This window comes from Ipomoea nil, unplaced genomic scaffold (assembly GCF_001879475.1).
Source record: "Ipomoea nil cultivar Tokyo-kokei standard unplaced genomic scaffold, Asagao_1.1 scaffold0875, whole genome shotgun sequence".
NCBI classification, from domain to species: domain Eukaryota; kingdom Viridiplantae; phylum Streptophyta; class Magnoliopsida; order Solanales; family Convolvulaceae; genus Ipomoea; species Ipomoea nil.
Genome location: NW_017617303.1, coordinates 189716 through 212052, shown reverse-complemented (window position 1 = coordinate 212052; position 22337 = coordinate 189716). Strand labels below are relative to the sequence as shown.

The following is a 22337-nucleotide window of genomic DNA, read 5'->3' as shown; positions in this document are numbered from 1 at the left end:
TCCACACATATGTGTGAGTCATGGCCCACCATATAACGATTGACTGAGAGAAAATAAAAACATAAATTAATGGGCTACACACACACATAAGGATGAGTTCTGGTGCGAAGATGCTCTCAGGTGAAAGATGAGGTTAAATCTGAACCGTTGATCAAATCTAGATCAATGACTCAAATTAATGAAATTAAAAAAAAAAAAAAAAACTGTGCATCCTCAATTAATGCATCCATCTTCTTCAGGTTTACTCCAAAGATAACAATTCTACTATGGGTTATTATATTGCTATAATATTTTTTTTCCTTTTCAATTAGATAATTGAAAAAACCAAAACTTGGATCAGGTCATTTTGAACTTTGGAACCAAAACTGAAAAAACACCAATGTACTGTTGAGTGAAAAAAAAACTGTCAAAATGAGACCTTAAGAAGGAAAACAATGCATCTTAAGAAGGAAAACAAAGCACCTTAAGGAGGAAAATAAAACACCTAATTAAAGCTTTAAACAGATGCACCTTAAGAAGGAAAACAACGCACCTAAAGCTTTAGGCCGACGCACCTTAAATTTCAACAACTGACGCATCTTAAGCACACAAACCACGCTTCTTAAGAAGGAAAATCACACACCTAAAGTTTTAGACCGACGCACTTAAGTTTCAACAACTGACGGCGCACCTTAAGCACATAGTAGAAAAACCACGCACTTAAAAAAAAAACACGCACCTTAATTAAATTTTAAAAAGCGGTTATGTGCGTGAATTCAAGGTTTAATGACATGAGTTAAAATTTAAAGTTCTACTACATAGACTCCCAAATTCTACTCCCTCATTTATAGTCCCTGAGGTGGAAATCAGGATTGGTTATTTTCATTACGTGGATCCTCAAAAAGTGTTTACATATAAAGCATGTGAAAGGAAGTATAAGTTGGGAGTATAAAATGAGAGTACACCAAATATTTTCCTAAAATTTATTAGATGAATGGCATATATAGTGTATGTTTGACCTAGTACAAATTTCACACATGCAGCATATGAGTTTTCCAAGTCATGGTCTTCCACTTGACAATTAATTAATGAACAATGGAAAAACACGCGTTTTCCCCCTTCTTTTAAAGTTTAAAGGCCACCATCATATCGGACACATCTCAACACACAACATACACTATTGACTACTCTGATCTTGTAGTGTCATCAAAATGGTAAAGTTTTGGATTAGCTCCCTCATCATCATACTAGTTCTACCAAACTGGTGGTTTTGCAATGGTTGTTTGGATGAAGAAAGGTTTGCACTTTTGCAGCTCAAATCCAGCGTAAATTATCCAAATGGAAATTCCCTTCCATTATGGAGGGAGGATGATAAATCTACTTGTGAATGGCCAAACGTGGTGTGTAACACTACCACAAAGCATGTGGTACAAATCTCTCTAGAATCCACTGAGACTTGGAAGCTAGTCCAAAGTGATTGGCATTTTAATGCCTCTCTTTTCCTTCCTTTTAAAATGCTTAGGGCTCTTTCCTTGGCATCCAATGGCTTGGTTGGATGGGTCCAAAATCAAGGTTACGTTTGATTAATTATTTTTTATTTTTTCTCATCTTTAAAAAAAATATTGCACAGGATATGATCAATAATATTAACTACAATATTTTATTTATATATGATTAATTACACATAATATAATTGTGATGTTCTACATGCAGGGTTTGAGAAACTATCAGAACTGAGTAACCTGGAGGTTCTAAATTTGTGGGGGAACAATTTCAATCATAGTGTTCTTTCATGGCTCAGTCACCTCACATCTATTAAAACTCTCAATCTTGGCCATAATCATCTAGAAGGCCGATCAAGTAATCATAATATGATCAATTTCAATTTCAATTATACATCTTTTTTTCAAATTTCTCACCTTTTTTTTTTTAAAATCAAGTAGCATATTTATAAAATTTTTATGGGGTCGTTTACTAACTTGGAAAAATGGAGGATTTTCCAGAAAAATGGAGAAATTGAGAATGAAAAAAATAAAAATTGGAGAAGTTGTTTACTAAATTTCTTCTTCCAAATGCCTTTTCTATCTCCATTCTTCCGTTTCTATATGATTTTGGAGAAAGGAAATTTTGAGTTCTCCATTTAGAGGATTGGAAAAAATGCACGTGAATAGTGTATATTAACCCTGAAGTCCAGTGTTCGAATCTTGGCTTGGGTGCATTCCTTTGTTTCTTATTTCCTCTTTATTTTTTATTCCTCATCAATTTCTTTTCCTCTTCTTTTTTTTATTCTTCCTCTTCGGTTCCATTTTTAATTCCTCCACTTCAGTAGTTATTATTATTATTATTATTATTATTATTATTATTATTATTATTATTATTATTATTATTATTATTATTATTATTATTATATCATTATTATTATTATATCATTATTATTATTATTATTATTCCTAGTTGGCGCTGCCTCTTCAGTTTTTTATTACTTTTATTATTATTATTATTATTATTATTATTATTATTATTATTATTATTCCTCTTCCTCTTCCTCGATGGTTTGGCTCTTCTCTTCAGTTTTTATTGCTTTATTATTATTATTATTATTATTATTATTATTATTATTATTATTATTATTATTATTATTATTATTGTTACTATTATTATTATTATTATATCATCATCATCATCATCATCATCATCATTATTGTCATTATTATCTCTGTTGTAGAAATGTACAAATGTTTATATGTAATGATTGTATTTAATTTAATGAAATTAAAAAATTAGAGAAATAAAAAACTAGAGGGATAGGAGATGAAAATTAGAAAATTGGAGAAATGGAAAACTGGAAGAATGGAGAAGGAAAACTGGAGAAATGGAGAAATGAAAACTGAAAATGGAAAAACAGAAAAATGAAGTAAACGACCCCTATGTCTCTCTCTCTCTCTCTCCCTCTATATATATATATATATATATATATATATATATATATATATATATATATATATATATATATATATATACACACACACACACACAAACTTTAAAATCTTGTTCCATTCCTTTTAAAAAATAGTCACAACATTATTCTATTAGATTTTTTTTTTTTTGTTTGCATGTATGTGATTATTGCATAACTCTTTTATGACATTTTTCTTATTTGATTAACCTATAGAGTATATCTCGGAGCATTATAATATTATGCTTTATATATATATATATATATATATATATATATATATATATATATATATATATATATATATATATATATATAAAGAAAACTATTTAATAAATTTTCTTCTGATGTAGGTCACGAACGACTTTCAAATTTGAAAAGACTTGAATTCCTATCTCTTGATGGCATTGGAATAAGTGATTTTGAATCAGTTTGTAGTACGTTAATCTGAAATTCAATTTCTCGAAAAGTATTTCATTTTATAGCTATGAAATGTATAATACAAACATTCAACTTATCTAGGCAACTTTATTTGAACAGGTATAAATGATTTCACCAATTTAAAGGTGCTAGACATATCACAGAATACATTCCAAAGCTTTGGGCCCATGCAAGGTATATATGAGGAGTTTGAGTAGTTATGTTATGCATCGGTGGTGCATACGGATGCAAAAACGACGTCGTTTTATTAAAAACGCGCGTCTCTTCTTAAAAAAAAAAAATCAGGTTCGATTCCTAGCAACAACATTATGTTGTTCATTCGTTCTGGAATTTTAGTTCATAGATTATGAAATTTTAGTTCATTTATTCTGGAATTCTAGTTCATCGATTCTGAAATTGTAGTTCATCGATTCTGGAATTGTAGTTCATAGATTCTGGAATTTTAGTTCATTCATTCTGGAATTTTTAGTTCATAGATTAGATTCTGGAATTTTGGTTCATCGATTATGGAATTATAGTTCATCGATTCTGGAATTTTAGTTCATATGTTGTTGCTGGGAATCGAACCTGATTTTTTTTAAGGGGAGACGTGCGTTTTTAATAAAACGACGTCGTTTTTGCATCCGTATGCACCATGCATGGTGCATACGGATGCACAGCATAATTTGCCGAGGAGTTTGGAGAAAATGAATATCAACTTTTAGTTTGTTATATCATGGATCATGGTCCATCTTGCATTGTGAACCCTAACTTAGTCTAAAAATTATGTGTTTATAGTTGTTATATTTTGTACTTACAATTAACTATTTGTGTTTGTAAATAAATTAAAAGTACATAAATATGTTAATTATAGACACATAATGATAACTATAGACACATAAACTGTTATTTACAAGTACAAAATATGTTAACAATAGACACAGTCTGCAGTTAACATATTATGTGTTTGCAGTTACCATTTTATATGTCTGTATTAACATGTTATGTGACTTCAATTTATTTGCAGGCACATAAATGGTTAACTGCAGGCATGGTTGTAAAACTCGGCCTAGGCGCTAGGCGCCGCCATGCTGTGCCGTTTTTGAGTGTAGTCGGCCATTAAAATCGGCCGAGTTGGCCAACTCGGTCGATTTCGTCCGATTTTGATCGATTTCGCCTAATTTTGACCGATTTCGTCCGATGTCGTCTTTCAGTAATTATTGTTTTTAATATTATTATGATGTTATGACTGATTTATCATTATTTCATTTATTTTGGATGTGTTATTTGATTGAATGTTGAAAACAGCCTCATTAAAATTGTCAAACTACAAGTCTGTCATTATTATTTTTTTTATTTTTTTTGGCGCCCGCATAGGCACTACCCGGGCGCTCGACTAGCGCCTAGTGCCTACTGCAACCATGACTGCAGGTACAAAATATGTTAACTGCAGACACATAACCTGAAAGTTATTTTGAATCGATGTCTACATTGCAATGTAGACTCTGGTCTATCACTAAAAAAAAATTATTATATATGACTAGATGTTGGTTTTTTTTTTTGTACTTCCATTTGGCAGGGCTATTAAATTTGAAAATGTTGAAGGCATATTCTAATCGCTTCGATAATAGCATATTCTCAAGTCTTAAACAATTCCCACCACTCAAGTTTTTAGATCTCTCGGACAATGAAGCCATAAAAGGATCAGTGGAGATGAATGGTCAATTATTTACAATTCCTATATACCCTCTTTTACTATCATCACATTTCCCCATTATTTTCAATATTTGTCACTATATATATATATATATATATATATATATATATATATATATATATATATATATATATATATTACATCTTTCTTGTTCACTCACTTTTATTTTCTTCTTTTGTGATTGCTTTAAGAGCTACCTGCCTTGATAGAGCTGTATTTAATGGGTACCGGAGTTGACAACATTGTCACCAATCAAGGTATGGTTATATGAGGTTGAGTTAATTACATTTTTTGTCCTATACAAAATAGGTTGACTCATTATATTTTTATGTTTATTTTTTTTTGAAAAAGTTAATAATTGAAGATTAAAATGCTCTTGTATTTGTTGATAGAGGATAAAAAATAGTCATTCACAATAATACTAGGACTAAAAATGCATGTTCTAATAAAAAATGATTAAAATTGGACTGTCACATATAAATTTAGGACAAAAAATGAAATTAACTCATCTAAAAAATAATAAAATATGAACAATTTATAGTAAAGAAAATAAATTAAATGCACTTGATAGTAAAGAAGTAAATTGCTTGTGTATAACTGTATGTATATCTTAATTAATAATGAGCTAATGCAAGTTATGTTACTACTGAATTATGTCTGTATTCTTCATCTATACTTTCCATATGTGAAAATCATGCCATTTAAGTACAAGGTGCTTGGCAAATTGTACCACATGTTAAAATTATTGTAATTTTATTTTTCAATCAAAACAGAGTCAACAACACCTCTACTAAGGTTCAATCTCGTGACTTTCCACATGAGAAAAATCACTACATGACATCTAAGCATAAGGTTCTTGACATGATTATGTTAGTTAAGTATTAAATACTAAACACATTTATCTAATTGTAGTATTGTGCTTACCAAAATAGTTTACTTAGCTTACCAAAATAGTTTACTTAGCTAAATACTCTGTACTATATTAAACTAAAGAGTTAATTCCATTTTTGGTCCTAGATTTATAGGTATCAATATACTTTTAGTCATTTTTTATTAGAACATTCATTTTTGGTCCAAGTATTATTGTGAGATGACCAATTTTGGTCCTCTATCAAAATCATTGAAATTTCGTTAAATACATGGACATTTCGCTCTTTAATTATGATTTTTTTTTTTCAAAAAAATAAACATAAAATTGGTCATGTCATAATAATACTAAAACCAAAAGGGGATGTTCTGATAAAAAAAAAAAAAACTAAAAGTGGACTGTCACATATAAATCTAGGACAAAAAATGAAATTAACTCTTAAACTAAATATATTTTACTATATATATGGAGTATCATTTACATATTTATCTAGACAAACATATCTTTATAAGAAAGACATATAGATCAAATATATATGTAATAAAAAAAAATTAAATCTTCTTAATATAAACACAACAATTAAGTTAATGATTAATGTTTTCAAAAAAAAAAAAAAAAGAGTTAATGATTAATTGTTTTAATATTATATAGATTATAGAGTTTGTGTTATTTATTTATTACTTTTAAATTATTTTAATGTAATAAGAATTTTAACATTATTATAACATCAATGTTGGCGCATAATTTTACGCATCGCCCATATAAATACTAGTTATTATATATGAGGAAATAGATGCTATTTTTGATATAGTTTAATTTGACAGGCCTACCAAATTTGGAAATTCTTCATTTAGGAAATAGTGGCTTTAATAATAGCATATTCTCAAGTCTTAAACATCATCCATCGCTCAGATTCTTAGACCTCTCTTTCAATAACGCCATAAATGGATCGATACAAGTAAATGGTTAGTTTTCAATATATCAATTTCCTATTTCTACCCTAGCCCCTCTCTCTCTCTCTCTTTGTTTAGTTTTTTTTTTTTTTTTTCACCCACTTTTATTTTGTTCTTTTTTATTACTTTAAGAGCTACCTGCTTTGGAAGAATTGGATTTAACTGGGAATGGGATTAGTAGCTTTGTCACCACTAAAGGTATGGTTATATGAGTTTCAATTCAATTAATAAAATTTTTAGCTGCATGTGTCTATGAATTTTATGATGCAATTGTACAAATAGTTGGTATATGATAAGTGTATAGTAACATGTTTACGGAATCAGAAGTGGATCCAGAGGGAGGCAATGGCGGTACTTGCCCCACTTCTCCCTCCCCACCTCATTATATATATATGTGTGTTCAGTTTAATTTTGCTTTCGCCCCCAGTTAACGATATTTTTGAATTTGTCTTCGATTGAATGACTTTTTTTTTTTTTTAAATACTCATGATTCTTTACAAGATAGTATTTATTCTATACTTTCTTAAATATTTTTAGCACAAAAAATCTAAGTCCCCACCATGAGGTTCGAGCCTACATATATGAATGATTACAAAAATGATTGCTAATAATAAAACAAAACAAATATGGAATATGTGCGGGATTGACCTAATAAATAAGAAGTCTCACTAAAAGACTTGTTTCTAGAGGGAAAAAAAAAAAAAAAAAACACAAGTATAGTTTTCTAAATAAAAATAAATAAATAAATACAAATGTTCTTATTTACAAAGTAAAACTAACTCATTAGTAGCTTTTAATTGGAAAAAATAATATTAGTCATTTGGCTCTTTCTTTCTTTTTTTTTTTTTTTTTTTTTTTTTTTTTTGTCTAATCTTCAGATTTTCACCAGTATATATGTTGGATCTCTTTATGTGCACTCCAATAACTTTGCATTTTCAAATACAAAAGAAACTGTTTTCTTGGTTAAACACTACTACACAGCAGGCTTTTAACGTCGGCTAAGCTCCGAAGTTGTTCTGGGCGACGTTGTATATATTATATATAATGTCGGCTATTTAAATAGCCGACGTTATATATATTTTTTAATTTAATTAATAAATACCTACAACGTCGGCTAATTGGTATTAGCCGACATTGTAACATTTTTTTTTTAAATAGTATACAACGTTGGCTAATAACAATTAGCCGACGTTGTAGTTATTTTTTTTTTTTTGTATACTATACAACGTCGGCTAATACCAATTAGCCGACGTTGTAGGTATTTTTTTTTTTTTTTATATATACTATACAACGTCGGCTAATACCAATTAGCTGACGTTGTAGGTATTTTATTTTTTTAAAAAATAATATACAACGTCGGTTAATTGGTATTAGCCGACGTTGTAAACTGTATTTATTTTTTAAAAAAAATATATACAACGTACAACGTCGGCTAGTACTAATTAGCCGATGTTGTTTTTTTTTTTTTTTTTTTTTTTTTTTTTTTTTTTTGTAATATACAGTTTATTTGTCCATTTATACCCAAAAACCTGCTCAAATTACTCACAACCACAACCACAACCAAAACCTGCTCAATTTCTCACAACCACAACCAAAACCTGTTCAATTATTGCGCGCACCACAACCACAGCAAAATATGTAGAATCTAATATTTATAATGAAACAAGTAATAAAAGTAATAAATCTCACAATTTGATACTAATTAATAATACAAGTTAACATTATCAAAACCTAATATCAATTTGTTCAATTTACATACTTAACCATACATCAACAAAACCTAATATCAATTTGTTCAATTTACATACTTAACCATACATCAACAAGTTAACCATATTGTCTATTTGTTGTTGCTGTTGTTGTTGTTGACTTGTTGTTGTTGATGATGATGATTTTGTTGTTTGGCTTGGCTATTCGTGTTGAAAGTACTTTGCAGCAATAGTTTAATTATGTTCTGAGTGAATTTCATTTTCCGGCTACCATTATTATTTGTCTTCCCACATTGCAACCACTCTTATTTTAAATGTTTCACTTTTGGTCCACCATTAACTTTTCCATCTGATAACCGTGAAATCCAAGGACAATTGCGTCAATTCATGTGTTAGCTTCTTTTTACTCTTTTAACTGGTTTCTTATCCCTTTCCTTGCGAAATTCCATACGAAAATCACCAATTCCTTTCCTTCGAAGCCCTAGTTTGTTCAATAATTCGGGGTTCGGATCCCAAATCAATGGAAATTTTTGTGTTTTCTGATGTGATAACGGCGGTGGCCTCCACCCACAGCTTGAAATTCCTTCTGAATGCCAGCATGGTTTCACCTCAAACAATGTCATGTCTCTCTCTGATGATCAGCAATCACTACCGTCCTCCGCCTCCGGCTTCGTCCAGATTTCAACGGTGTTCTCCCCTACGGACGACGTGGCTCCACTGCTGGTGAGAACAACTCGAATCAGAACGGCGCCTCGGAGACTTTCCCGCAAAACAAGGCGCGTTAGGATGACGACGGCGAGGAGTTGGGATTTTTCTTTGGGGGAAAAGACTAGAATGTGCGGTCAACAAGGCGAAATTCTCAAAATGTGTCGTATTTTTTTTGTTGACAACAATATGCAAAACTCCTTTCGGAGTTGCGTTTTTGGAGTATTTAGTATTTTTCATGTATTTCTGTAAAACGCAAGAGTCAGTTGCGTTTTACGAATACGATACGTAAAACGCAATACGCTCTTGCGTTTTACAGCGCATACTGTATCCCCCAAAACGCAACTTGTGTTTGCGATTTACGTATTATACGTAAAACGCAAAACGAAGTTGCGTTTTTGTCATTTTTTTGTACTGGCCGTTTCCGGCGAATTTGAAGGCCGGCGAGAATTGATCGAATTGAAGATCAGAATTGAAATAGCTTGGTATGGGGTTGAGTACTAAGCAGGTTTCCGGCGGGGATCATCAACCTGGGATTATTGAGTGGGATAATCTCCCAACAGGCGGGAGTACGAGGTTGGATCTCCCGGCGGCCGTACAGCCGCCGCAAAAGGCGGTGCAGCCTTTGAAGTGTCCGAGGTGTGCTTCGGCGAATACCAAGTTATGTTACTACAACAACTATAACAAGTCCCAGCCTCGACATTTCTGTAAAGGCTGCAAGCGCCACTGGACGGAAGGGGGCACCTTGCGTAACGTCCCCGTCGGCGGCAGCCGGAAAAACAAGCGCCTCAAGACGCCGCCCAACCCTACCGCCGCCGCCGCCATTACGTCAGCTCCCGCCGCCACGGCTGATCAAAAACCCGGCGAATAGAAAAACAACAACACGCCCACTATCTTCTTCCCCGCCGACCCAGTAATCGGCAACAACGCCGCCGCCACGGCGGCGTTCAACATTGGCCCGTCGACGCCGATGGTTTTACACGACGATCAAGACACCACCGTGAAACTCTTACCCTTTTCGTTCTCCACTTACTTCAATCCGATTTCTTGCTCCATTCCTTCGTTCAACACCCAATCCTCGTTTTACGTATTTAAAAGTATAATACGTAAAACGCATCTCCCAATTGCGTTTTAACGTATTCCATACGTATTGTGAAAACGCAACTGGGAGATGCATTTTTCGTATTCAATACGTAAAACACAACTACCAGTTGCGTTTTACGTATTTAACGAAAAAAAATACGGATTAAATACCTTCAAAAACGCAACTCGCAATAGAGTTTTGCATATTTCTGTCAAAAAAAGAGTCAGCACACATTTTGGCTAATTCTCAACCATTTCTACACATTCTAGTCTTTTTCCCTTTTCTTTGATGGGGGATACGACGATGGAGCCTTTGGCAGTGGGAATAGCTGGGGCGGCGGCGGCGGTTTCCAGTCATTAATCGCTACAACAGGTTTGCCTTCGTGTTTCTTCTGTGAAATCGAATCAGGATTACCAGAATTAGTACCTTGATTTCCAGTCGCAAGTCTCTGTCCTTTGCAACTTTGATTTCGCAAAACCTCCGCGTATGAAGGCAACAGTGTCGCCAGCAATCGCCTCCCACCAACATTCGTCGCAATCGTCTCTCGATCCACACCTTGCGTTACTATCAGATTTGTTCCAGTCGCAATTGTATATGAAGTTCCTGATCTGATCTGAAATTCCAGTCCCAATCGGAGCCTCATTAGCATTTCCCCCAAGTTTGTATTTTCTGTAAATTCTTCTCTCCAGTTTGGAGATTCTGATCATTCTATGGAAAGCCGACATTTTTTGTACAATCTGGAGAAATTCCAAAGTCCTGCGGCTGGCCGGTCGTCGGACAGCTGCAGGCCGCCGGTCATCACGGCGGCGCCGTCACTATCTCAGCCATCAATACTTGCCGGCAAAATCATAAGCCAGTTTGATCTATTTGCATGCATTCTCTGTGCTCAACACTTTTAGGTTTAATAGTCTAATTTTCTTAGTCAAACATGGTCTCAGATGGGAAGAAAGCGTGGAGGAGAAGCTTAAAAATAGAATGACGAAAATACCCCTAGATTACATGGCTGGGAGACAGAATTTTTAACGGTGGACCAAAAGTGGAACACTTATAATAAGAGTGGTTGCAATGTGGCAAGACAAATAATGGTGGACTAAAATTGAAATTCATCCTATAACAGTAGGACCAAAAATGAAATTAACTCTTAAGTCCTTTAAATAAGGGTTACACTTGTGAGACCGTCTTACGAATCCTTATCTGTAAGATAAGTCAGGTCGGGATGAGATCAACATGCAAATGTCATACTTATATGCGCAAATGTCATACTTATATGTTTAAATGTAATACTAATCAAGAATAAAATGTTTGTTAATTATATGGGAAAATGTAATATTTTTATATTTTGATCCATCAAAAGTATTACATTTTTCGTAATAAATAATGTTGTCGAGTGTTTGTTACTTATAACGAAAAATATAATACTTGTGAGAAAAAATGTAATACTTTTAAATAAAAATGTAAAAGTATTACATGCTCCCACATAATAATAAGCATTTTATTCCTAATTAGTATTATATATATTTGTACGTATAAGTATTACATTTTTCATCTTGACCCGACCCGCTCACGGTGAGACGATGTTACACAATTTTTACCTTAAAATAAACATTATATATATATGATCTAATATTTCGGTTTTGATATATTTTGACAGGCCTACCAAATTTGAAAATTCTTCATTTACGACAAAATCACTTTAATACTAGTATATTCTCAAGTCTTAAACAGCTTCCATCGCTCAGGTTCTTAGATCTCTCTGTTAATGAAGCTATAAAAGGATCAATACAAGTGAATGGTTAGTTTACAATTTCTACCCTCTTTACTATCATCACATTTCCCTATTATTTGCAATACTTGTCGTATAGTAATATATTGTTTATCTTTCACTCCACTTTTTTTTTTTTTTTTTTAAATACTCCACTTTTATTTTCTTCTTTTCTTATTACTTTAAGAGCTACATGGTTTGACGAATTTGCAAGAATTGGATCTAAGTTATACGGGAGTTGACAACTTTGTGACCACTAAATAAAGGTATAATTATATAAATCTTAATTAATAAATATTTTAGTTATGTCTATGAATTTCATGGTGAATGCATGCATTCATTTATAGTATAACTCCAGTGCTAGGAGTTTACTCAAATTAAACATCGTTATCAACTGCAATTGATAATATTTATTACATTAAAAATTGATTATCATATATATGAATAATATAATATAACTTTAGTAGAATTTACTTTAAAATTATAATTATGTATATATAAGAAAAAGGACTAGATACCCCTACATTATCACTGGATCACAAATTTGTCATTTCTTGATGTGACAAGTTTTAATTGGTTGAAATTTAAAATTAAAAAGAAAAACAAGAAAATTAAATAAATTAAACCTATTAAAACTTGTCACATCAGGGAATAGCTAGTTCGTGAGCGACATATGTAAGGGTAAATAACATTTTCTTAAGAAAAAATAAATTTGTTAATGAAAAATTTGTAAGTAAATTATTGGAATAATCCATAAGTAGTTAATTTAGCAACGAATTTTTGTAAGTAAAACGTTGAAATTCATAAGTATTTAAGCCATAATTATTTAATCCATTACTAAATATATAGTTATTTTAATGTTTTGTTGTAGTGAGAATTGATCAATTGTGATGTCTAATTTGAAATAATAATTTATTATCAGGCATTGCAAATGTAAGCCATCTTCAAGTGTTGCATCTAGATCAGCTAGATGCATCAATCTCCAACTTCAGCAATTTGCTACCATCTTTAACAGTTTTCTCGTCACTCAAGACCCTTTATTTTCAGTATAACAGCTTTCTAGACACTCATGGCAAGTTTACTTGTTACTTTTTAATTTTCAATTCCTTTATGTGTTTTAATTATTTATGGTGTCATCAAGTCTCAAATAACTTATGGTTTATATTAATTATTTGTAGACTGGAAAAATCTGAGCAAATTAGAAAATCTTATCTTGGATGGTACCAATCATGTTGACAAAAATATCCTTAACAACATTGGAGGGTTGTTGTCTCTCAAAGTTATTTCACTTTCTGAATGTGGACTCAGTGGAGACTTACCTAATCAAGGTATGTAAACAACATTCTCAAGCTTTTCCACTTACCCGAGTAAATTTTTTTTCCTTTTCTTATTGGAGACTTACCTAATCAAGGTATGTATACAACATGCCTTTTAGTTAACTTAGTAAGGATGTGTTTGGTTCCTATATGGGAATCGAAATTGGAATGGGAATCAAATACTTGATAATGGTATGAGTTTTGGTGAAAACATTTTGCATGTTTAATTTGGTGCAATCGTTATACTATGGAACTGTGTTCACTATCCATGGTGAACACGTACGGTCCCAAACGGTAACGGTGCTCGTAAGTGGCACCGTTATCTTCCACCAATCTTTTTTTTTTTTTAATTAACATCGTGACTTTTCTTCTTCATTTTCACATTTCGCGGTTTCACTTCCTCTTCGCGCAAGCTTCTTCAACACTCATAAATTATGAATGTGCAGGCATGGATTTATGAATGTGCAGTTAAGAAATTATGAATTTTCTGTTATGAGATTATGAATTGACAGAAAATTCATAATTACATAACTGTAAATTCATAATCTCATAACAGAAAATTCATAATTCAATAAATGTAAATTCATAATCTGAACATAGAATGCAAAACGCCGTTAACAGCACATTAACTAATTTTTTTTCCGTAAAAACGACGCCGTTTTGGAACGTGTTCACAAAGCATGGTGAACACGTTTCCACGGCATAATTTGCGAATTTGGTGGTAGGGTGGAATTGGAATAATTAACAATATTGATGTTTGGTTATATATCTATGACCCTATAATGGAAATAAAGGTTTTAAAAATACAAAAACAAAAAATTAAGGCAATTGATCCTAATATTTTTTAATGTTGTTGGCTCTATTATTACAACACAAAGAACCAATAAACACCTCCACTAAGGCTCGAACTTATAACCTTCCAAATGGAAGTCTAACCCGGATACCATTAGAACACATAGTCTTGGTCAATTGATCCTAATATAATAACATCCAAAACACCAATATGAACAAAAAGAATCAAAACAAAAATATAAAAGCACTAATAATCCAAACTTAAAAATCATATTACCAATAAAATAGAATGATACCTTTTTTAATTAAAGTATGAAGTTTTTAAATTTTAATTGAAGGGCCGGGTAATCAAATCACATAGTTGTGTTTAAAAAGTTGTCAACTAAACACTAACTATGATTTTGATTCTCATTCATATTGTGTAAACCCATGAACCAAACACACACTAAGTATGACTCAAAGTTATAAGATATATATTTGACTATAATATATATTAAAATAAAAATATTATATTAACACTTTTTGCAGGTTGGTGTGAGCTTAAAAACCTTCAAGAGTTAAGGCTGAGTAAAAATGAGTTGAATGGAATGCTTCCCTCTTGTTTAGGAAACTTGACTTCTATTCGATTGATTGACCTATCCACTAATCAATTCTATGGGAACATAGCCATCTCCCCCTTATATAAACTAACCTCACTTGAATCTTTAACTATTTCAAATAACCACTTCCAAGTCCCCTTTTCTTTTGAGTCCTTTAGCAATCACTCTAATCTCAAATTCATTCTTGCTGCCAACAATGAAGTGATTTCGGAAACCAGTGTAAAAAACATTTTCCCATCCTACAAACTAGAATTTTTTAGTCTATCCAACTGTGTAGGACAATATCATCCTAGATTACCAAGCTTTCTGCTTCATCAAAATGAGTTAAGAATCCTTGATCTGTCACATAATAATGTTGGAGGTGATTTTCCGGTTTGGTTGTTGGAGAACAACACAAAACTAGAAGGGTTTTATATGGGTGGCAATGTTTTTAATGGAGACCTCAAATTTCCTCAGAAACCTAATATCCACATTGGGACAGTGGATATCTCTATGAACAACATAAGTGGACAAATCCCAAAAGATATAAATATTGTCTTTCCAAACATTGTTGTACTAAACATGTCTTGGAACAATCTTGTTGGCAGCTTACCATCCAGTTTTTGTGGCCTTAATTCCTTAGCATATTTGGATTTGTCTAACAACAACTTGACGGGGGAATTACCAAAGGAATTAGCTACTTCTTGTTTGTCTTTACAGTATTTGAAACTGTCAAACAACAGTTTCCAAGGGCAAATCATATTTCCAGGAGCTTTAAATACATATCACTTGTCGGTCTTGCAACTCGACAACAACAACTTTGTGGGCACGATACCTGATAATCTTTCTACCATTTTTGTCACTCTACAAGCACTAGACCTCAGTAACAACCATTTGTATGGGGAACTTCCCAAGTGTTTAGGCAATATGGTAAACCTCATTGTTCTTTCCCTGTCTAATAATCTACTTGAAGGCCCAATTCCTATAGAGCTTTGCAAGTTAGATGGCATTAAGCTATTGGATATGTCAGAGAATCGGTTATCAGGCTCGATTCCATCTTGCTTCAACCCTGAAGGGTTGAAACATCTTCATCTAAGAAAAAATTTGTTTGGAGGTCAACTCACTCGTGCGTTTTTTAATATGCCTTCCCTAGTGACACTAGACCTCAGAAACAACAAATTTAGAGGGAGAATTCCAAAATGGATTAGCAAGCTTAGAGAACTAAACATTCTCCTCCTTCAAGGGAATTATTTTGAAGGGATTATCCCAAGTCAATTATGCCAATTGAGTGAACTGAGTATGCTAGATCTCTCTTACAACAATCTTAGCGGTTCAATTCCTGGTTGTTTGGATAAGATGACATTGGCTATGCTTTTTTTCGATTTTAATAAAGCTTCTACTATTGAAGTAGCAAGCAGTCCTATGACTTGGGCAATATTGTCGTACTTGAAAACAACCAAATTGGCAACCACATTTCACCTTCCATTGGCTGTGATTTATGATGATTTTTATCCCTTAACCGATGGTCATGTCACAGCAGAATTTACTTCCAAGCTGCTATCACATTCTTATAAGGGAATCGTGTTGCAATACATGTCAGCAGTTGATTTATCTTGCAATCAACTAAGTGGCAACATTCCTCTAAATCTTGGGAACTTAAGTGAAATCCGTGCTTTGAACTTTTCGCACAACAATCTCACTGGACCCATCCCGACAACCTTATCAGGTCTTGTGAAGGTCGAGAGTTTGGATCTATCCTACAACATGTTAAATGGGAGAATCCCGGCTCAACTTGTTAAACTCAATTTTTTAGAGATCTTCATTGTAGCACACAACAATTTGAGTGGTCCCATTCCAGAGAGTAAAGCTCAATTTGCAACATTTGATAACAGCAGTTATGAAGGAAATGCTCTCCTTTGTGGACCTCCACTTAGCAACCTTTGCACCCACAATAATGAACCGCCCCCGGCCCCACAAGTGTTGTTACCCGACAAGGACAATGGCAAAGAAGAAAGCAATTTCATGGACTTGGAATCATTCTACATCAGCTTTGTGGTATCTTACATAGTTATGTTGCTAACTGTGATTGCTGTATTGTGCATAAATCCATATTGGAGGAGAACCTTGTTTGGTATCATTGGGTTTTAAGCAATATATCCTGTTATCACTTTGCATTGGATAGTTTTTTCTTAATTTCAAATTAAGAATGCTAAGTATTTATGTAAACATTATCACTGTACGATTTACTTTAATATGAGCTTTTGTTAATCTTTTTTCTTATTATTATATGAGATCTGAAACAAGACAATAAGAAATTGTGGACTTACCGTCAGTGTTACACGCCTTAAATTTGCATCAGTTTTGACATTCAGCACCAACTTAACGCCAAAACTAACGGAGGACTATTTTGACTTAAAATTTAAAAATTGGAGGATCACTTTAAAAAAATTAAAAATCAAGGGACCAATTTGAGAAAATACCATACTCGGAGGACCATTTTGGAAATTAACTCTTTTAGAAATTCTTTGACTATATAAGTAAACCAAACTTGAATGTTTGACTATAAAAGTTAATCTCTTAACAATACTTGGAAAGGTTATGTTGATATCATAACAATATAGTTAAGAAAACTTTATTAAAGTTTAATGCAGAATGGAAAAGGTTTAATAGCACATTATTGTAAGAATAAAAAAAAAATAGTTAAAAGCAAGAACTAAAGTGCATCAAGGGAGTGAACAAGAGACGATGAGTTTAGGGAATTCAATTGGGAATTCAATAACCAACAGATAGAGTTTACACGATATACAACAACTAGGAGGTTCCTATACAATACGCTAAGGCTGTGATGAATAAGTCTACACCACATACACTAACTCTATAATATTAACAGTACTAATACCCACTCCCCCATCAAGCACAAGGTTCGATAGCAACAACGTTGAGCTTGGTTCTCAGGGCACCAAACCGCGTAGCAGGCAGTGGTTTGGTGAAGATGTCAGCCAGCTGATCCTTCGTCGAGACAAAATTAACCTGAAAATCACCGGAGGACACCTTGTCGCGTGCAAAATGGTAATCAACTTCAACATGCTTAGTTCTGGCGTGAAACACTGGATTGGCATAGAGATAGGTAGCACCCAGATTGTCACACCATAGCATGGCCGGTGTACCTGAGTGTAGGCCCAATTCTCGTAGGAGTGAAACGACCCAAGTGACCTCGGCGGAAACGTCGGTGAAATCTTTGTAGTCGAAGAGCGAGCCACTGTCCGCTGCTTTCTGGAGACCCAAGAAACCAAATTAGTGCCTAAGAAAACTGCATATCCATTGGTTGACTTCCGGTCAACGGGGCACCCAGCCCAATTCGAAGCGGAGAATGCATGAATCGCTAATAACGACGACGGAGATAGACGTAAGCCAAGATCTAATGTGCCCTTGACATACCGTAGAACCCGTTTGAGAAGGCCCCAGTGTTCTTCAGTCGGAGTGTGCATGAACTGACAGAGGCGATTTACTGCATAAGATAGGTCTGGCTTGGTGATAGTGAGATACTATAACGCACCAGCCAAATGCCTGTATTGAGTTGGGTTGTCATATGGCTCGGTGGTGTGGGTCACTGCTTGTGTTACCGAGGCGGGAGTGGCAAGTGGTTTGCAGTCGATCATACCTGCTCGGTTTAACAAATCATTCATGTAACGACGCTGAAACAGAATTATGCCATCACCTGCAGCTATGGTTTCAATGCCAAGAAAGAAGTTTGGTAACTCGAGATCCTTGATTTTGAATGTAGACGCAAGTCAGCTCAAAAGTGTGTCAATTAATGCAGAGTCAACTCTTTGGCTAATAGAGCTACCCCAGTCTCAATAATGTGTCGATGGCGTCGCTCTACCCGACCGTTTTGTCATGTGTATAGGCATAGGATTGCCTATGCACAATTCCAAGAGAATTAAAGACAGCATGCAAATGGCGATATTCGCCACCTAAATCAGATTGAATGGACTTGATAAAACGTGAAAACAACCGTTTTACCATAGTCCAGAAAATCTCAAAAACCTTATGGATGTCAGTTTTGAGACGTAGAGGATAATACCAACAATAACGGGTATGATCATATACGAAAAGCACAAAGTAACGAAAAACCTCGGCAGAAACAACGGGCGCGGACCCTAAATATCCGTATACAAATGATCTAATACGTTATTACTAGAACGAGCTACCCTATCTAAAGGAAATCTGGAGGATTTTCCAAGCTGGCAAGATGGACATATAGCCGAGACACTCGAATTATTTGGTGCAACCGGACAGTTACGCATGACACGTTGGAGAACCCAACTGTGTGGATGTCCTAACCAGCGATGCCAAACTTCAGAACACGCCCGGGCTGTTATGAAAGCGAAATGAGACCGTGGAACTGACAAGGTGTACAACCCCCCGGAGCTAGGTCCCTTAAGAAGAGTTGTTTTGGTGAGGAAATCCTTCACAACAAAGTAATTTGGGTGAAACTCAAAGAAACAATTATTATCGTTAGCAAATTTAGTGTAAAAGACATTTTTGGTCCTAGACTTATAGCGGCTTGGACAATTTTAGTCCTTTATAAAAAAAATTTGCCATTTTATGGACAAGAGTTATTGTGGCGATGACATTTTTGGTCCTCCGTCTATATTTCTGTTAGATAACCGTATGAGAGAGGGGCAATTACGTCAATTTAGGCTATCTCTTTATTCTGAGATGGACGATTTTGGTCCCCTAACCATGCCTTTACTCTGACCCTCATTTATTTGTAGTTTTGCACTACGAAATGCTCTGCCCAGCTTACACCAAACCATTCAAAATCATATCAACCTTAACAGACTCAGCACAACTTAAAGAATAGAGCCTTCCTCCCTAACTGCAAATGTTCATCCAAATCCAATAGTTGAAATTGGAACAAATTTCAGAAAAGAAAAAGAGTCAATTCATGCATGGAAAGTTAGAATGGATCTTTAACAGATGAATGAAAAATATTTTAATTGCATCTTCTTAATACATGAAGTGTCCATTAATAATTATCAAGTCTTTATAATATACTGCAAATGAAGTAATAAATATGGATATTTAAGGAATCATGGCCTAATCAACTGAAAGTCTGCTTCTTTCATCTACAAAATTGGCAGAAACAACAAATCCGTAAATACATACTACAAGCTGAATAGATCATGTCCCTAAACACAATGACACCGTGAAGTAATTAAAACAAAAAAAAAAACAAAAAAATATTGCAATTTGATCGCACATACAAAGACAAAGAAACCCATGTTAAAGCATAAATTGAACCCGAAATTAAGGGGTGGCAAAAACAAATAACCGAAATTAAACTCCAATCCTACAAGTGGAAGACCAAATGCGAAGCAAATCCAACCATTGGAAGACCTAATTCGCAGAGAAGACAGATTCAATTGAAACCCAATTTGAAGCATGCGCAGGGAGCATCAATGACGATGGATGCTGGCAATAAGATTACCTTTGATGGAGTGATGGACGGTGGTCACAGCTTGGTCGATGGTCGAATAAGATTACCTTTGATGGAGTGATGGACGGTGGTCACAGCTTGGTCCATGGTCGATGGTCGATGGTTCGCAGCAGTAGGACGACCGTCAGTAGCCCACTTCGCCCAATTGCGTTATTTGTCACTAATTGTAACCACCAGTCTCTGGTCATCCAGCTGGAGTAATCGGAAAACCAGAGAGAAATTAGAGAACTAGAGAGATGATGAGAGAAATGAAAGAAACCAGAGCTAGAGTATTTCTCTCATAGTCGGAAAAATGGGAAAATGGAGACGAGATCGAGAAATCAGAGAACTAGAGAGATTAAATAGGGAATTTTCAAATTTATAATATAATTTTTTGATTAATAACCTGTTTGGCGGCTTCAATTCTCCGGCAATTTCTCGTACAACTGCAACTTGGACTCTCCGACTCCTTCGAATTATGACCGAGAAGAAAACAAAACACACATAGATTTAATAGATAGAAGGAGATAGCCTAAATTGACGTAATTACCCCTCTCTCAGATGGTTATCTAACAGAAATATAGACGGAGGACCAAAAATGTCCTCGCCACAATAACTCTATCCATAAAATGGCAAATTTTTTATAAAGGACTAAAATTGTCCAAGCCAGTATAAGTCTAGGACTAAAAATGTCTTTACTCGCAAATTTATTAACAGATAATAATGATACCGACAAATCTGGAACATGTAAAATATTGGACACTCATAACAATTTAGACACAAACCGAATGATAGCATGACCAACACGGGAAATACCTAGACCGGTGCCATTACCCACACGGAAGACGTCCAAGCCAGTGTACTCCTCGAACTGGCCGAGCATCTCGGCGTCCGACAGAGCGTGTGACGAAGCCCGGGTGTCCGGGTACCAAGCTGCTGTTTCCGTCGCGGCATCTCTAGCAACAGCAACGTTCGCCTGAACCGATGACTGATCGGAGTAGCGCCGGTAACAGTAAACGACGGTGTGACCTTGCGAGCGACAGATTTGACAGTGCGGTGCTCCACGACTGCGGCCTTGGCCACCGCGGCCTCACTGTCCACCACGTCCCTGTCCGTCGCGATGGTGACGGCCACCGCCTCCATTTCCAGAATGCCCATGGCCCCTTCCGGTGTACATTACCGTCGGCGATCCAGTCGGTAACACCGCCACCCCCGTGGGATACTCATTGGAGTGGATAAATTGTTGGGCCTGCAGGTAATCGGATAACTGGGAATAGAGACCGCATTACTTGAGATGGCGAGAGTGGCGGCCATTGCTCGGAACTCCGGGCGTAATCCTTTAAAAACATAGAGGTTCTGCTCCTCCAGTGACATCGGACGGCCGGCGAGCGCTAGGTTTTCCACTAGCAGCTGAGCTTGGCCAAGATACTCGGATGGCGTCATGTCGCCTTGACGCAGGGATTGGAACTACCCCAACAAATTGAGGCACCGCACGCGTGTTGATGATCCGAGAGCAGTCTAGACGGTAAGCCACACTCCCCGGGATGTTGTCTGTCCTACGGCTAAGTACATCACCTCCTTCGATAAGGAGGAGATGAGGAGTGATAAAATAGATTGGTCCTGTTGGACCCATGCACCATACGCCGGATTGACGGTGGATGACGCAGCTTCATCGGAGGCATCATCGGTGGAGGCCTGAAGAATCGGCTGCGGACATGGCGTAGCGCCATCAATGTAGCCGATCAACCCTTGGCCTCGGAGGAATGGCACTATTTGGGTTCTCTAGAAGAGGTAGTTGCGGGAGGTTAGTTTCAGTGAGACGAAATGGTGGGCGGCATTGAGGGAGGTAGGGGTAGTCGGCGTTGGTGTGGTGGTTGCCATGAGGGTTCTCTCGGAGCCGAAGGTCGACATTGTCGACGGTGAGAAGGAGAGAGAGAGAGAGAGAAAAAAAAAAAAAAAAGCGGCCAACTGATACCAGATGAGTTTAGGGAATTCAGTTGTAAATTCAATAACCAA

General features: G+C 35.1%; 1 protein-coding gene across 3 annotated transcripts in view; it reads left to right on the top strand.

The window, feature by feature from the left end:
- Nucleotides 1-1138: 1138 nt before the first annotated feature.
- Nucleotides 1139-22337, top strand: part of LOC109179003 (receptor-like protein 12) — a 66323-nt gene continuing 45124 nt past the window's right edge. Inside the window, exons 1-13 of one of the 3 annotated variants that reach the window (XM_019328564.1) lie at nucleotides 1139-1551; nucleotides 1693-1839; nucleotides 3289-3372; nucleotides 3476-3550; nucleotides 4935-5075; nucleotides 5264-5329; nucleotides 6765-6905; nucleotides 7026-7091; nucleotides 12043-12183; nucleotides 12341-12413; nucleotides 13074-13225; nucleotides 13332-13481; nucleotides 14790-17112. In XM_019328564.1, coding sequence (XP_019184109.1) covers nucleotides 1191-1551; nucleotides 1693-1839; nucleotides 3289-3372; nucleotides 3476-3550; nucleotides 4935-5075; nucleotides 5264-5329; nucleotides 6765-6905; nucleotides 7026-7091; nucleotides 12043-12183; nucleotides 12341-12413; nucleotides 13074-13225; nucleotides 13332-13481; nucleotides 14790-16987 — 3795 coding nt within the window. In that variant the 5' untranslated portion in view covers nucleotides 1139-1190 and the 3' untranslated portion in view covers nucleotides 16988-17112. Of the gene's footprint in view, nucleotides 1552-1692; nucleotides 1840-3288; nucleotides 3373-3475; nucleotides 3551-4934; nucleotides 5076-5263; nucleotides 5330-6764; nucleotides 6906-7025; nucleotides 7092-12042; nucleotides 12184-12340; nucleotides 12414-13073; nucleotides 13226-13331; nucleotides 13482-14789; nucleotides 17113-22337 lie in introns of those variants that run through there. The other 2 variants (XM_019328565.1, XM_019328563.1) reach the window with 2 other exon arrangements.